At 44.8% G+C, this 16,664-nt stretch overlaps 1 protein-coding gene across 1 annotated transcript in view; it reads left to right on the top strand.

Moving 5' to 3' along the window:
- The first annotated feature begins 458 nt into the window (after positions 1-458).
- TNFSF8 (TNF superfamily member 8) overlaps positions 459-16,664 on the top strand; it is a 24,420-nt gene continuing 8,214 nt past the window's right edge. Inside the window, exons 1-2 of the mRNA XM_024762787.1 lie at positions 459-941; positions 10,671-10,713. Of these exons, the coding sequence (XP_024618555.1) occupies positions 747-941; positions 10,671-10,713 (238 nt within the window). The 5' untranslated portion in view covers positions 459-746. The remainder of the gene's footprint in view (positions 942-10,670; positions 10,714-16,664) is intronic.

The following is a 16,664-nucleotide window of genomic DNA, read 5'->3' as shown; positions in this document are numbered from 1 at the left end:
CCAAGTTTATATGCAAATTTAACAGATCCCAATACACTCTGCAGGAATTTTTGTTCAGAAGATCAGTGTCTCCAGATTCCTGCTCTCAAACAGTATCTTTGGACCTGTCACCAAATTTCATACTGCCATGAGCTTGTCTCCCTTTGGATCAGTCTCCACATTTGTGGGCTCTTCCTTCCCAGATATCTGGTAGCATTTCCAGTTTTTAGCAGGAGCCAATATTATCAACCCTTTTGAGTCATTCTACCACAGTCCAAGGGATCCAGCCTCCCCAAGGCCCAGCAAAGAGACATTTTTCTGATGAGGGCTTCTGAGCCACAGGCCTTGCTGAAGAGAATGAGCAGCTTCTCAAGCTGGAAGGCGTTTTGTGGCTGAGTGCGATTGAAACTGAAGTTGCTTTGTGCGCGCGCACGCACACACACACACACACACACGTACACATCAGAGTAGGGAAACCATCATTTTCCTACTCACCCTCTGACATCAGCCACCTTCTCTGTAGCTACAGTTTCTCTTCACTCACATTAATCCCTGGCGATGAAAAATGAACCTCTCCCCCACCCGCGCTGCTGCCTTTCGCCTCACGCCCCCAGAGAAGCATTTCTTCATGAGGCAGACGGTGAAGATTTTTTTCCAAGTCACATGATCCGGGATGCAGGGGGAGAATCCTTCTTGGAACAGAGATGGGCCCAGAACCGAATCAGATGAGGAGAGATAAGGTGTGATGTGGGGAAGACTATATAAGAATGGACGCAGGGCTGCAGCAAGCACTCAACCCACTGGCCCCTTCTCAAGACACAGCCATGCATGTGCCCGCAGGCTCCGTCACCAGCCACTTGGGAACCACTGGCCGCAGTTATTTCTACTTCACCACGGCCTCACTGGCTCTGTGTCTCGTCTTTGCTGTGGCAACCATTATGGTGCTGGTAGTTCAGAAGACGGTAAGTGGACTTCTCTTCTTTGCCTTTCCTTTCTGATTTATGTTCAGTTTTCTCCAGAGAGAGACTTGGAAATAAACTTAAAAAAGAACCTCTATCATGCAGAGAAAGGGAGCAAAGAAATGGGAACTTAACTCTCTCAAATAGTTTGGCTTTTGGAGAGAAAATTTTGTTGAGCCATCATCTCCAAACTTTCTAGGCTCACAGGAGCCAAAAGAAGGGAGAGGAGCTCTTAGCCTTGAGAAATTAATATTTAAATGTTGCTGAGCCAGAGCAACATTTCTATCAAGGAAGGAAGTGAAAGGAAACTTGGTAACACATTTGTACAACTTGGTGTCATGTCTTCAATGCCTTCAGACCAGATTCCAAGGTTCTCTATTCTCTGTCTAAATGCTCCTGAGACTTCGGAGGCCTCATCCAATGCTAAGAGCTTTTTTTAACCTGGAGCTAAGTTTCTAAGAGGCAAGAGAGAAGACCAGGGCTTCTTAGAGCTTGGGCATTTCAGCGTTAAAGCTCACAAGACAGACTGAAAGCTTCCTCCTGAGCCACTGCTTTGAAGAGCTTAGCTCTTCCACAAAAACATAAACACAGAAGCAGAACCTAGAGACGTTTTTCATATCTGTTCCCTTGAGGCTGCTCAGAATTCTAAAACTACAAGCAATTACGGGTACACACTGTGAGGCCAAACGGTCTCAGGAAATTCACCTTTTTTTGAAGTAAATGGTGAGATTTATTGTGAAAACAGAAGAGATGAAGGAGGAAGCTTCTTTATATTTTAGGAAATTGGTGTTTACAGAGAATCCACCAGCATGTATTTTATTGAAAATACTGTACTGATAGTATATATGGCTCATGAATTTTTTAATGAAATAATTTTGATCGTTTATGAACTGTACCCCCCACCAACCTGCCAGAGTAAGTACATTTCTATTGTTCCTTCAAAGCTCCCATTTTTTATGGTATCATAATCCTGCAGAATTTGTTCTGGTTTCCTTCAGTTGTCTTAGGCTAAATGCTCTTTAACTTATTGATTGCTAAAAAGAACGAGGCTTTAACAGGCTTTGGTATCTGTTTCTCAAGTGTCATCAAGCTTGGAAATTTAAATGAAACTTTGAGGCTCATATCTCCACAAAAGTGAAAGAAAACAGAATTGCTAGCATTTGAGATTTAGATTGTAGAATTTATGAAGGTCATCATTTAATGGGCTCATCTACATCTACTAGGAATAATACTCTTGAAAACATTCTACGACACTTTTTTTTTCTTTCTGTAGAGGCTCTATAATTTCTATAATTCTAATCTGAAGTAAACCAGAGGTGTAACATTTTATAGCAACAGCCAAAGCAAAGAAATTAAAGTGGTCTTTGAAAAGTTCTGTAGTTAAAGGTTGCAGCTAGAACTTTTTTTTAGGAAGGAAGGAAGGAAGGAAGGAAGGAAGGAAGGAAGGAAGGAAGGAAGGAAAAGAGAGAGAGATGATGGGGGTATAAGGTGTGGTGGTAACATATAAAGCTAGAGAGAGCTCCAGAATGGTCCTTATTCAAATCCCACCTTTGTATGAACCGATTCTTTCCATGAAGGAAAGAGAGTGGATCTTTCTCCCTCATTTTTGTAAATGTGGAAAATGAGGAACAGAAAGGGGACAGGGCTTGACCTAAGTCGTCCTGAGAAAGTGGTAAAGACTGCTTGATTATTTAATCAGGACACCATTCCCTTTGACGATACAGCCAGCCACAGAAGCACTAAGAAACTCTGTTCCTGCTCTTCTCTTGGGAGCGCTATCTTCTTGGCATCCATCTCCTTGACTTAGCCTCACGTTGGGATATGAAAAGATTCACTTCAAAGTCTGATTGTTGGCTTTGGTGTACTGTGATTTCTTAGCCTGAGAAATGTCAGTTACTTGCGTAAAAGAACTGCGACATTAAAAGTGAAGTGTTTTACACATACCATTTCCAATAATTTGTTCAGATATTAACTGTTAGAAGAGCTAAGAAGAGAGAGTTATCCCCTTGAGCTTGAGCTATCAGGAAAGGCTTCCTACAGGAGGAGGGAATGCAGGCTGGCTTTAGGACAGGTACAAATGACAGTGAAGAGACAAATGAAGAGACTCTAACAGGACTTCTGATAAAGAAGTCAATGGGAGATAACCAAGGACCTTAAACTCATATCCCAATTATTAACAATGGAATGGATTGGTGGCCACATAGCACTCTGCTGTGAGGGTGGATCGGGGCAGGGGTGAGAACCATGAGAATGGTTCTGTTGGCCTAAGAGGTCACAGTTCTAAATAAAAAGGCACATGCACAGACAAAATTTAAAACAAGCTTAACTCATAATATATAATAAGCGATGGAAGGTAGGCACATAGGGCTACCATGAGACCACAAGTTAAGGAGACAAAACATTTTCCCAGGCAGATCTAAGAAAAACTTCACTGGAGATTGACATTTCAGTTTGGCTCGAGAAATGTGCACAGTTTCAAATGGGTGAAGGGAGATTAGAGGAGAGAGCTTTCCTGGCCAGTGGAACAGTGTGAGAAAAGTGATGGAGAAGAAAAGTGAAGGGCATGTAGGAAAATCAACAAAGATCGCCTTGAGATTTGGCTTGAAGACCAAATAACTCCAAGGCCAAATTCCTTGGGGGAGGCAAAGAAAGAACTTAGGTTTCAACCTCAAATACTTGTTGAGCATCTGCTGTGTACAGGACATTGTTCTAAGTAATGGGTATAGAGCCTTGATCAAAGCCAACAAAATCCCTGCTTTCATGTTACTTATGGAACTTATTGCCTACTGATGTCTTAAGTCTCTGTGGTGGCTGTATTTTATTTACCTTTAAACTATTATATTTATTTAAAATATTCTATTCTTGTGGTTTAAGAAAAGTAAATAGTAAACAAGGGAAAAGAAAGAAAAACAGAAATCTCTCACACTCTCCCCACCCAACCAGCAATCCCTCTTCCCTGAGATAATGACCATTAACAGATTCTTCCATGTCCTTCCAAAAATCTATGCTTCTACAAATATATAGTATACACGTCATTATAGTAAACTCATAAATTTGCACCTTGCTTTATTGACTTGACAGTATATCTTGGAGATCCTTCCATGCCAATACATGGAAGTCCATCTCATTCTTTTGAAGAGTCACATAGTATTTTATTGTACTTCATATTTCATCTGTGCCTAGTGAAGGACACTCAGGTTTTCCTCTACAAGTTATGCCCACTGTGCACATCTGCAAGTATATCTGTGGGACAAATTCCTAGTGGTGGTAATATAACGTGTTTTTCATTTCTATAAATTATGTAAATCAGCTTCCAAAGAGATTGTGCCAATATACTACTCTTGAGGAAGTAAAAGTCGTACCAACAGAGACAGATCTTCATGAGAAAGACAGAAAATGGATTTCTTACTGAGTAAGCACAACAGACTACCTGCATATGTGTCAGGATGAAATTTCACACAATTCATACGGCAAAGAAAGAAAAACAACAAAAAAAGAACAAGAATAAAATTTCTCGTATCTCCTCCAGAGACAAAGGGTTATATATAGGTTATATATAGGCTACAAGGTTGACACCAGAAGAGACAAAGGGTTATATATAGGTTATATATAGGCTACAAGGTTGACACCAGAAGAGACAAAGGGTTATATATAGGTTATATATAGGCTACAAGGTTGACACCAGAAGTGTTTACAGTTCAAGTGGCTCTGAGGTCTTCAGTCTTAGAGACATCTCTGTTACAAACCAGGAGCCTGGACTTATCCAATCCCTAGAGAGATCCATTTACAGTCCACACAGTTAGCAAGGGCTCATTATGTCCTCTAGAAAGAAGAGAAAGCAGCTGCCTTCTTTCCCTTTATCAGCAAAGAAAATTCCTTTTTTAAAAAAATTTATCCTTACAATACCACTCTACTTCCCCACCAAGAGTGCAGTATAGGGGTAGTGACTGATGGTCATGGTGGTAAGGTTTTCTGGTTTGCTTTTCAGCCCAAAAAAATATAGGGGAGAATTGAAATGACCTGTGATTCTTCTCTTTACCCAAGTTACTCTCTCCAATGCATTCAATTTATCAATCCAAAAAAGGCCACTGAAAATCTTCTCCAGGGAAAGCCCTATGTTGGGCTGTGAGGGAAGGACCCAAGTGGGTAAGGCAGGACCCTTTTCTCCGAGAATCTCTAAGTTGGAGAAATGAGGCCCAAACACTCAAGAGACTGAATTTGGGGCAGAATGGCACTGAATGCCATACCAGAGGAGAGGAAGACAATTTCTGCTTGGGATGAGGGAAGGCTTTGCAGAAGAGCTTAGAAGGGAAGCTGAGCCTCTTCTAAGAGTTAGAAGTATCATGTCTTATGCCCAAAGTTTTATTTTGAAAAACTTTAAACCAACAGAAAAACAGAATGGTAAACACCCATATAACCTTTCATCTAAATTCACTGTGTTAATATTTTGCCATATTTCTGCTCTTTCTATATAAATGAAAGTAAGTTTCAGATAGTGTGACCTTTCACCTGCATGTGTTTCAGCACCCATTTCCTACTTACTGCAGTGCCATTGTCATAGCCAAGAGACTTAATGTTAATTTGGCAATATCACCTTATTATAATATATAGTCCATATTTTAATTTCCTCCACTTGGTCAAAAATGTCTTCTACAGCTGTTGTGCCTTGTTTTGTTTGTTGATCCAGAATCCACTCTCAGGTTATCTGTTCTAATCTAGAATGTTACTATTTAAAAGGTGGTCCTGGGAGCTTGTTAGAAATGCCAAGCCCCATTCTAGACCTGCATTTTAATAAGGTCCCTGGTGAAGCACAGATCTAACAATCTCCTCTGCTTTTTGTTGCTTTTCATGGCATTGACTTTTTCAAAGCGTCAGTTCTGTTGTAGAATAGTTTACATTTTGGAACCGTCTTAGTGTTTACTCGTGATTATATTCAGATGAAACATTTTTGGCAAGAATAGTACACAGGCGATGTTATATACTTCTTATTGCAGCAGAGCTAGAGGCATATATGTCAGGTTGCCCCATTACTGGCAATAATGTTTAGTCACTTGATTCAGGAGGAGACCACTGGCTATCTCTTTAGTAGAACACCGTGTTCCTTCTTATTAATAAGTAATCTATGGGGCAATACTTTGAAGACATACCAATATCCTTCACTCCACATTTTTGGCATTCTTTGATGATGACCCTCAACTGAGTCAGCTAATGCACTGAGGGTTGAAGAATAATTGTCTAATTCTATCATTCTTTTTGCATTTATTAGCTGACATTCTTCAATGGAGAAGAGCTCTCCATTGGAAGGATGGTGGCAGGTGGAGATGGTGCCGGGCATTCCAGGTGAGGCAAGAGTGAGGAGACGCACAGCCTGGGAGAAGGCGAGCCCAAGTGTGAGGACAGGAGTTGCAGGGCCAGAACAGAGGTCAGTCCAGACTGCACGGGGGAGCAGCAGGACTCAGAGCTAGGTGGCAAGAAGCATTGATAGAGGAAGATGAGAGGATAGGAAGCCACCCTATCAACAGACTAGGAAGATTTCCTAAACCCATGCATGAGCTCAGCTCCGCACTCAGCCTCCAGAAGCCATTCCCCATTCCTCGGGGAAGGAAGGCCTCAGTATCCTGACTGCCTGCTGAGTAACGTCTTTAAGCCCTTGTTTTTCAAAGTGTGGACCCTGGCCCAGCAGCACAGGTATCATCTGGAAGCTCATTAGAAACACAAAACCTAAGGGCCCATCTCAGACCTACAGAATCAGAATTAGCATTTTAACAAGATCCCCGGGGGAGAAGCACTGCTTTAAGCCACTGTATTCCAATGACCACTTTGACTGACATTACCAAAACAAAGGCTGCCAAGGAAAACTTTCTATGACCTCCATCCACTTTCTCATGGAGTCTCAGGAGAATTTCCTGCCCCAGCTTCATCCTGCCCTACCGTAGAGAGGCAACGTGGCTTGGCATTGAAGAGCATTGCCTTCCAAGTCAACACGCCAGAGTTTGAACACTTCCCTTGCTATTCACCATCTTATGGGACCTTCTATAATCATTAAGTCACTTCTCTAAGTCTTAGTCAATCACTAACTCTTGGGGTAAAGATCAAATAAGATAATGCATGTAAAGCATATAGCCCCCAAGGATTAAACACCCTCATTAAGTGCTTAATCACGTTCACTGGAAAATAAGAGAGGCATTCCTGGCAAAGGTCTCCATGGCCCACCTTACAAGATGTGAGGCCACCTGGCATATTCCAGATATTAGTTCCTTTTGGCCATTTTCCATCAGAGAGGGTATCTTTTTTCAAAGTAAATTTGGGAGCTGACTCCCCTGCTTTTCAGCCCAGATAAAATATAGGGGTGAATTGAAATGCCCTGTGATACTTTGCTCTGCAAAAAGAAATAAGACTTTCAAGGTATTGAGGCAAATTAAGCACCTCATTAGGAGTAACCAAAATAACTACAGTTTTCAAGTACTTGCTAACACTCTATGTATAATATCTTATTATGTCCACAACAACCCAGCAGAGGGAAGCATTATTAGCCCTGTAATCACAGTGATGAAAGGAAATGGGAAAACAGACTCCTAGGCAGGGAAGATGATTGGAACAGGCCATTTCACCTGGAAACAACCCCCCATGTAAATGTGACAGTTCCTCCCTCCACACACAGAAACATTGTTGAGGATACCCATTAGACACACGGATTCTGGGGAAATAAAGAGAGAGAGAGAAGTACACTTAAGGAAATGTACCTGGTTGGTAACCTCGGAGATGAAGTTTCCTGAGCTACTCGATGGAGCTGAGAATGACAGCTTGGGAGGGTCCATTCGCTTGTGTCTATGTCTAGCCTATGTACGTTTACCACAAAGCCAAGCTGCTAAGCAAGGTAGTTCACATTTCCCCAGCCGAGACCCGGATCCCCAGGCTAGGTATGGGAAAATATTCTAAGACTGGGAGGTACCTTACTAAAGAGGAATAGATAGATGAACAGCACTGAGCATAGCACCTAGGGTATACAGAGTCCTCAACAAAATTTAAGTCATCATCTCTTCATACCCTACTTCGGCACCTCCAAAAACAAGGACTACTAAGGGGCGGGGGGCCGGGGAAGAATGAGCTTTTCTATCCTTGGCTTCTGAAGACAGCCTCTCTCTTGGGGTATAGAGCCAGGGAAAGAGCACTGGAGAATTTCAGTCTGGGATCTGGGATTCCACTGACTCATGAGTGTCTCAGTCTCCCTGCCTGTGAAACTTAGCTTGATGGACTAAAGGATGTCTTGGTTCCCCTCTGGCCCTGATTCTCTGATCTCGTCTACCATGGGTAGCCAAGGGAAGCTATGGAGACCTGTCCTCATCCCAGGAGCTCTTCAAGATAGGAATAGTCACACTTCTGTCTTGGATGTCATGGGTCCTGGGAGAAGGTTCAAGCAAGAGGATTCTTTCCTGTACTATGAAGCTTTGTTTCTGACATCCTCCTGTCTGAAGCTAGAAAACCAGAAAGCCCTCAAATGGCAGAGACTCCCCCTGTACCCCCAACCCCCCATGTAAATTAGATCTCCTTCCAGATATTATCTCTTACAACCTTTCTACTCACATTGTGTCCTGTGGGCCAGGAGCACCGATGTCACCTGGGAGCTTGTCAGAAATAGACTCTCGGGCCGCACCCACACGTGCTGAATCAGTACTTGCGTTTTAACGAGCTCCCCAAGCGACTCACATACGTGCTAAAGTTCAAGAAGTACTAGTTTGAAACACTCTGCCTCTCTCCTGGCAGCTCTTGCCACAACTTGCAATTCTAATTAGATAGTTACTTGTATTTCTTAAATGACTGCTTTAATGATCAAGCCATAAAATCCACAGGATGTCTTCCAATGACTAACTTACAGCCTGGCACACACCAGGTGCCCAATTCAACATGTGCTGAATGTATGATTCTCTGGTATTTCCCAACTGCCAGTGGCCGCTGCGATGGCTCCACGGGGACTGCTGCCCTGGCAGTCTCTCACTGTCCCCGGACATGTTCCTGGGCAGCCAATGAATTCAACGGTCTTAGCACCACATTTAAACGTAGACGTTTTTCTTCACGTATTTGCACATCACTCTAATTGACTGACATGCTTGGCCGTAAACTAGGTGTTTATCATAAATTATGAAATGCTGTTTGTTGTCTCACAGAGGCAACCGGGAGGGGAATTTTGTGACATCAGGTTCTCCTTTGAACTACATGTGCAACTGAGAGACCACAAATGTACAGCATTGTTAATTAGGTTAAGAGCTTTCAACTAAAGCAACAAAATCATAGACTGTCAGAGCAAGGAGGAAAGGACCTTCCAAGCCAAGTTCACTTCTTTTCCCTGATAAGCCGAAGCTCCCAAATCTATACTGACTTCCATCTCCAGATCAGTACTCTGCTGGGGCTTTGCCTCGGGAGTCTCCCTCGGACTCACTGCCACACATCTGGGCTGGAGAAGAGAGTCACTGATCAGGAGAGCTGGCAATGGAAGGCAAAGGACAGAGCCCCTAGAGCAATGGTAGAATAAAGAGAGGACTCCAGATGGCCCTAGGTGTTCATACAGGACACTAAGAAAATAAGGTGTGGGAAGCTGCTAACTTCTTGCTCCGTTAGAAGTTGGGAGGTTGTTTTCACCCTTGTAAATGCTCACATTTCTCTAGGTCTTTATTAATATTTCAATCCAATGCACTATAGGAGATCCTGACCAGGAGAGGTCAAAAGATAAATAAGACACTTCATTCCTTATTGGCAGGACAACTGAGGGGTGTCTCTAATGGCTGAGGTGGGGAGAAGTTGGGGGGAGGCCAGGGAGGAGGCCAGGGAGGAAGCTAGTCTCTGAAGAACTAGGGGTGAAGAACTGTGCCCACCTGCTTCTGTTGCTCAGAGCACCTGAGTAAGACCTCCTTTCATCCCCTCCACTCCCCAGCCTGGAGGCCCTCCTTCAGAAGACAATCCGCTATCAGAGTATCTGCCATCAACCTCTTACTTAACTATGTAAATATTTATGCATACATCTATGCTTATTATAGAATAAATAACATAAAACATGTGAATATTAAAGTAAATAATATACATTTATGCTTTTTATATATTTATAAATATTTAGATGTTATAGTCAAATATAAACTTGTAATAAATCCATGAGAGCAGGGACCCGATTTAATTATTTTTGGTATCTTCGCAATACTTGGCACGTAAACGTTCTATTAATTCAGAATTTCCAACCACAGGAGAAATAGAAATGTACCTTCCTAGGTATGTTTACAACATACTTTCACTGTTTGCTGAATCAAACATAGAAAAACAAACCCCACATATATTTATATAATACACTTGTTTGCTCTTATGTTAATCAGAGTAGGAAAAAATAACACATGTGGTGGTGAAAACAAAAAGCTCTGGACTGAAAGTTGAGTTGCAGGTTCTAGTCCCTGAACTGCCATAAACTTTACCTCTCGGCCTCCCGTTCCTCACATGTGAAGTGAGGACAGCAATCCTCCTGTTGTGTTTCTCATAAGCAGGTTGTAAAGCAAATGGATGAGGAAGCCCACTGTAAACTAAGGCAGTGAATGAATTTCTTTCAAATCTAAGAGTCAGATGGAGCATGAATTCCAAATTGCATAATACTTTGAGGACAACCAAAATGGAAAAGAAAGAGAATAGCTGTTTCAATCTGATGACATTCTCACGCTGCTTTTTTTTTTTTTCCCCCTCTTTCTTCTCTTCCAGGACTCCATTCCCAACCCGCCGGGCAAATTCCACCTTAAAGGAGGTAAGACTTTGGAATGAGGAGTAAATGTGCAGGGACGCATCCATAGCACATCACAGATGATTAATAACCAGAAACATCATGATAGTGTCCAACAGAAGAGTGGGCGGAGGCGGAGGCGGGCCGTCAGGGCAGAGCTGATGCATCTCCATTCATCTGAGCAGCCTCTGAGCTGCGCTCACCTCCCCACAAGTTCTCCCACCGGCCCTCAACTCTCCCACTAGTGAAAACTGTACCTCTGGCGTAGGCTGTCACACGGACAGAGAGGAACACAAGGCAGCGCTGTGTTAAGAGCTTAGAATCTGGAGTCAGGCAATGTGGGTATGAATCTTGGCTCTACACCCCACCTGAGAAACTCAGGTCCTCATCTGTGAAACAGGACTAATCATACCCACCTCATGAAGGTATTGGAGAAGCTGTCAGATCTCTTCCAGATATTGCTTGGCACGGTGACCAACACATAGTAATTATTAAATAACTGGTAACAGACAAAATGCATAACGAAGCTGAGGGCTTGTGAAACAGACCTCCCCACCCCTCATATTTCCTATCACTGAAGTCACTAATTCATGCATTGTCTCTACTAGCCCCAGACTGGTGATATGCAGAGTTAGGTTAACATGGAAAATGAAAAGCTTTGGCATCATCTGATGAATGTTTTCATTGCACAGAAGAGGAAAAGTAAGACCAAGTGAAGGGTCTTGTTCAGAGTCATATGAAGTCAAACCTAGAACCCAGATGTCCTCATCTCTAATCCAGTGTTCTTTCAACCCAAAATCTTTAGCCCCATCTCAGTCCTGTAACCCTCAGAACCTAGCTAGCAGCTGGATCACCAGACAGCTCAGAGAAAAAAAAGTAAAAGAGAAAGAGTGGGTCATTATAGGCACCTGGATAGAGACACCAGGTCATGCTTGGGGCCAGAGGACGTAAGTGTCTGGACACAGCTTCTCACAGCAGCAGCCATCACACTTGGAGTTTCCTTCAGGACACCCGTAGTCATGCTTCTCCTGCTATTTGTCACCCAGAGACTTAGAAAGTAAGGGCAAAATCCCCTAAAAGGAGCAGCATTCTGGATCTTTCAAGGCAGACTAATAATTACAGCTTTGTCAACAATAGCTTAACTTTGGCTGGAATTACTTAGCATGTGACCTCAGTTCCCACAATGCCTCTGTAGACGGTCACAGTGAGGTAAAAAGGAGATGGCATAATGCAGAGGTAAGCAAACTTTTTCTGTAAAGGGCCAGATAGTAAACATTCTAGGCTTTGCAGGCCATAAGAGTCCCTGTTGCGAGTCCACTCCACTGCTGTGGTGCGGAAGCAGCCACAGACTCTGTGCAAATAAGCAGGCGTGGCTGCGGGCCCACAAAACTTCATTCGCACAATGAGGTGGTGGACTGGATGCCACCCACAGACCAGGGTTTGCTGCCCCCCATCATGGAAACAGTACCGGCTTTGGATTCAGAACACGGAAGCTTGCAAGAAACCAAGCACACTGAGTAAATGTCGTTTTCCCTTCCCCAGTCCCACTGTTCCACAGCCATCCAGAGTTTCCAAGTTTTGACGAGAACTTCATTTTTCAAGACGGGGAGATGGATCTTTAGGGACAACATGACCCCAACGACACGGACAGTTTTGATCAGGCAACACAACCTCAGCCATTCTGGGTCTCAGTTTCTGCACTTCCATCGTAGGTCACCAACTACAGAGGTTCTAACCGGATCCCCCCTTTCCCATGGCCAACTATGCTTTCCTCTGAGAGCACCTCCTTTTCCACAGTTTTTTTTTTTTTTTTTTGGCTGTGTTGGGTCTTCGTTGCTGCACGTGGGCTTCCTCTAGTTGCGGCGAGCGGGGTCTACTCTTCGTTGTGGTGCGCAGGCTTCTCATTGCGGTGGCTTCTCTTGTTGAGGAGGATGGGCTCTAGGCACGCGGGCTTCAGTAGTTGTGGCACACGGGCTCAGTAGTTGTGGCGCATGGGCTCAGTTGCTCCGCGGCATGTGGGATCTTCCCGGACCAGGGCTTGAACCCGTGTCCCCTGCACTGGCAGGCAGATTCTTAATCACTGAGCCACCAGGGAAGTCCTCTACAGTTTTTTTGGTATTAAAATGTCCTTTCTTTTACAACATGAAGCTGATATAGATGGGAATTAAGTTGGTTTGCTTTTAGTCAGAGTTATTTTGTTTGTTTGTTTGAATGGTCACAAGGCAAAATAATAAGTTGCCCATTGTATACTGGTAACTGAATTTACATTTTGGAGTAATTATTTTGGTCCATAAAATTCAAAGTTTTGGAAGCTGTGGACTAGATCACTTATCAGATCGCTTCTTATATGGGCCATCACTGTAGATATCAGAACACAAACTAATCCAAAACCAACCGCAGTTTACAATTCAATGTTTCTGCAACCAGGTAGAAAATGCTAATAATTCTCACCAGGGCCATGAAACTTTTGTTAAAGACCTTCCCACACCTCCCCTGGATTTATATTAGCCTCCATCCTGTAAGCAAACAACACGGGGATTAATAGTCCCATTTTGCAGATAATAAGCTGAGGCCCAGGGAATCAAGGTGACTTGCCCAAGGTCATCTAGGGAGTTGATGGCAGAGCACGGATCAGAATCCAGGGCTCCTCTCTAGCCCCCGGATGATGTGCTTCAGCCATAAAATGTCAGTGACCTACTGTGCGTGGTCCCTAGCTTTCTCCTGCTTTTAATGCAAGTTTCCACTTCTCTTAACTTGGCAAACTACAGACACAGTAGCAGGGTGAGGTGGAAAGAACACTACCTTGGAGCAAGGCCTGGGCTCCAGAACTGACCTTCACACCAGCAGGCTGTATTTCTCTGGGCAAGTCTTTCCTCCTCTTTGGGTCTCGTCTATAACATAACAAGAATGTACTGAATGAACTGGAAGGGCCCTTCCAACTTCGATGCTTTATGATACTCCAATCTTTCATTCATTATGGAAATATAGAAAAGTCTAAAAAGATTATTCCTAATAACCTTGAGGAAGTCTGCATACACAGCCTTCTCCCCCAACAAACCCCTCGTAAACAGGCAGAAACAGCAAACTCCCTTTTGAAAAGCCATTGCAAGACATTCCAGGCAGAGAGGCATCGTCTCCCAGAAACTCCAGGGAGGAAGCCCCAGGGGTCAGCATGTGGTTTGTCACTGGGCTGGAGAAGAGCAGAAGCCAGACGCTTCCCAGGGAGACCTCTGCCACCAACTGATGGAAACTGCCCACCATCAGCAGGAAGCCAGCAGCAGCCCAGAGGCTGGAAAACAGGGCCATGTCCGTACACTAAAGTAATGTAACACAGGATGACACTTAGCTGCAGGGAAACCACCGAAAGCCAAGCCTTTTTTTGTAATGAAAAGATGTCTGAGTCTCAACACAAGCTTCCCACTCCCAGCCAGGAGACTTGTCACTGGCAGACTGCTACCTCACACACACTCCATCGTGCCTAGGACTCAGTGGCCCATGCGGGGGCCCAGCCGGGACTAAGGCTAGGAAGGGCAATGGGAGGAGAACATTTTCCCACACACTTCTCCTCTTCTCTGGCAAATGCAGTCGTGAAGGACTCCTGCACAGAGCCACTACGAGGGTGAAATGAGACAGCAGATACGACCCTTGTCTGCCACATGGTCGAGCATGAGTCCTCTGGACACAGAGTCCAGGCGGGCTGGGCGAGGGAGGCTTGTACTGCTTCTCGTCACTTCTTGTTCCAGTCTCCTGCCTCCACAGCGTTTGGACTCTCACCTATGCTCGTGTATGTGCCTTACTTGCCCAAACCCTGGAACACAGCCCCCTATGCCTGAGGTCCCCAGAGTTCCAGAAGCACCCACAGCTGTGTGTAGCAAAGCTGACAGTAGCATTTAGGGTACGTGGAGAAGCCGGCGGGGCAGTGCCTTCCATCGTGGAGGATGAGGCAGACTTGAGTTGCAGACCCCTCTGTGCTTGTGAGGCTTCTGCGCCCCGGCCACCAGGGCCTTCTGGAGGGACTGCACTGCTCCCTGGGGTTCAGCCCTGTTGCCATGCTCTCCTTCTTCCCATTTTCACCACGCCTTCACTTCCCCTCACAAACTCTGCAGAAACTCAAATTCTACTGCCTTTACTGCAGAATAATTTTGGTCACCTTGGTCTCAGCCCCAGGCCTTCCTAACTTCCCAACAACAAAATATCAGTTCTTAGCTGTACTGGAGGAATTCTGTAGACAACCTGTAAGTCAGTTTTTCTCTTATTCCCTTACTAGGTATGTGTGAGGATCTGGTGCAGTGAAAATAATAAACACTGATGGGTCACTCACTCCGTGCCACGCACTGAGCTGAGCGCTTCGTGATTCACGCGTACAGTCTCACAACAAGTCCGGGGGGTAATCAGTAGCCCCTTATTATTTATAAGTAGGGAAACCAGAGCACAGAGAGGTTTACCGACTTGACTTGCCTAAGATTGCACAGCTAGCATGGAGTGGGGAGACCTCAGAAGGCAGGCTGACCGCCTTGGAGCCCTTTTGCCGAACCAGGATTGTATGGTCAGATGCTGAGTACAACACAACTGTGCTTCCTTCCGGTGCCCCTACCAGTCCTCCAAGGCTAGGAATCCTTCCAAGGCTCTCTGCCACTTCCTGAGCACCTGCTCCTGCAGCTGTCTTTCTTCTTGGCACTGAAGTATGCTCTCTGCTGTCGAGCTTTGAGACAGACAGGGCCACTAGCGCAACCGCACACGTGGGTTTGCACAAGAGGTGAGGTGGTAGGGGGCATGAAGGGCCCACAGCAGGGGATCTAGAGGCCAAATTCAAGCCCCAGGAGTCATGAGACCTGGGATGATTCCTTCCTCCCCACAGCCTGCCAGTTAGAAGAGTTTGTCTTTCCTGTGAATGTCACGTGGCCCCTAATATCCCAAGGTTCCCTGGAGGCCCTGAGGAAGTGGGAACAGTGGACAGACCACGTGAAGTGGTCCTGCACCCCTTCTTGCATTCCCCACCCTCAGCCTGAATTCAATCTCCAGCTGGGGATGAGGTACAAAAGATAGAGAACTGGTCTGAACTTCGGAATACCTACATTCCAGTCCTATGACTTGAACTCCCAGGCACTGGAGTTTCCTGTTTTTGAAAATATCAGGCATGAGGCGGGCAAGCCAGCTGTCCTGACCTAGCATGGATTTTGCTCTGAATATAACATTCCAGGAATCAAATATCTTGGGATTCTTTGACCATTTCACCATTCTAACAATTTGTAATTTGTGCATGGCTTGGCAAGCTACCTTTCTCCCCATTTCCCCTGCTAAAAAGAAAATGTGGGCATTAAAAGAGATCAAGTAAGTTAGCTCTCTAGTTGTAACTGGTGAACCCACCCCCAGGGAAATGATACAAGCTGCCCATCGAAGGCGGTGAAACTAAACCAAGGAGCTACCTACTCGCCAATGCCCCGCTAGCCCTGGTGTCACACACCTGGGATCTGGATGGCTGCAGCCCCACCAGGATGCTGCACCAGCAGCAGAAGAGGCAGGTAGAGAAGCAGCAGCCTCCTCCCCTAGAAAGACTGAAAAACAGCAGAGACCTCGCTTCCATCAGGTGGACTGATCTGGATCTAGATTGCCCAGTCTACAAGCTGTTGTAGTTTATTTTTCCACAGCAAGTGGGGATACCCCTGCTCATGGGGTAACTGCCTTTCAGATAGTCACAGGCCTCAAAGAGCTTACTGGCTTCTCCATTCACTTTAAACCCATTCACTTAAAGCCCACTCTTAACCTGTCTTTTGGGGTTTTTTCTGGCCTCACTGTGAGGCACGCAGCATCTTAGTTCCCCGACCAGGGATCGAACCGGGGCCCACAGCAGTGAAAACACAGAATCCTAACCACTGGACCGCCAGGGAATTCCCCTGGAGTCTTTTCAATCCTTACCTGTTGCAGTATGTAAGGTAAAACTATCTGACTTGATAGTTTTATCAAGTCTTGCCATT

Source organism: Neophocaena asiaeorientalis, unplaced genomic scaffold, assembly GCF_003031525.2.
Source record: "Neophocaena asiaeorientalis asiaeorientalis breed wild unplaced genomic scaffold, Neophocaena_asiaeorientalis_V1.1 scaffold78, whole genome shotgun sequence".
NCBI lineage: Eukaryota > Metazoa > Chordata > Mammalia > Artiodactyla > Phocoenidae > Neophocaena > Neophocaena asiaeorientalis.
This window is presented reverse-complemented; position numbering and strand designations above follow the sequence as displayed.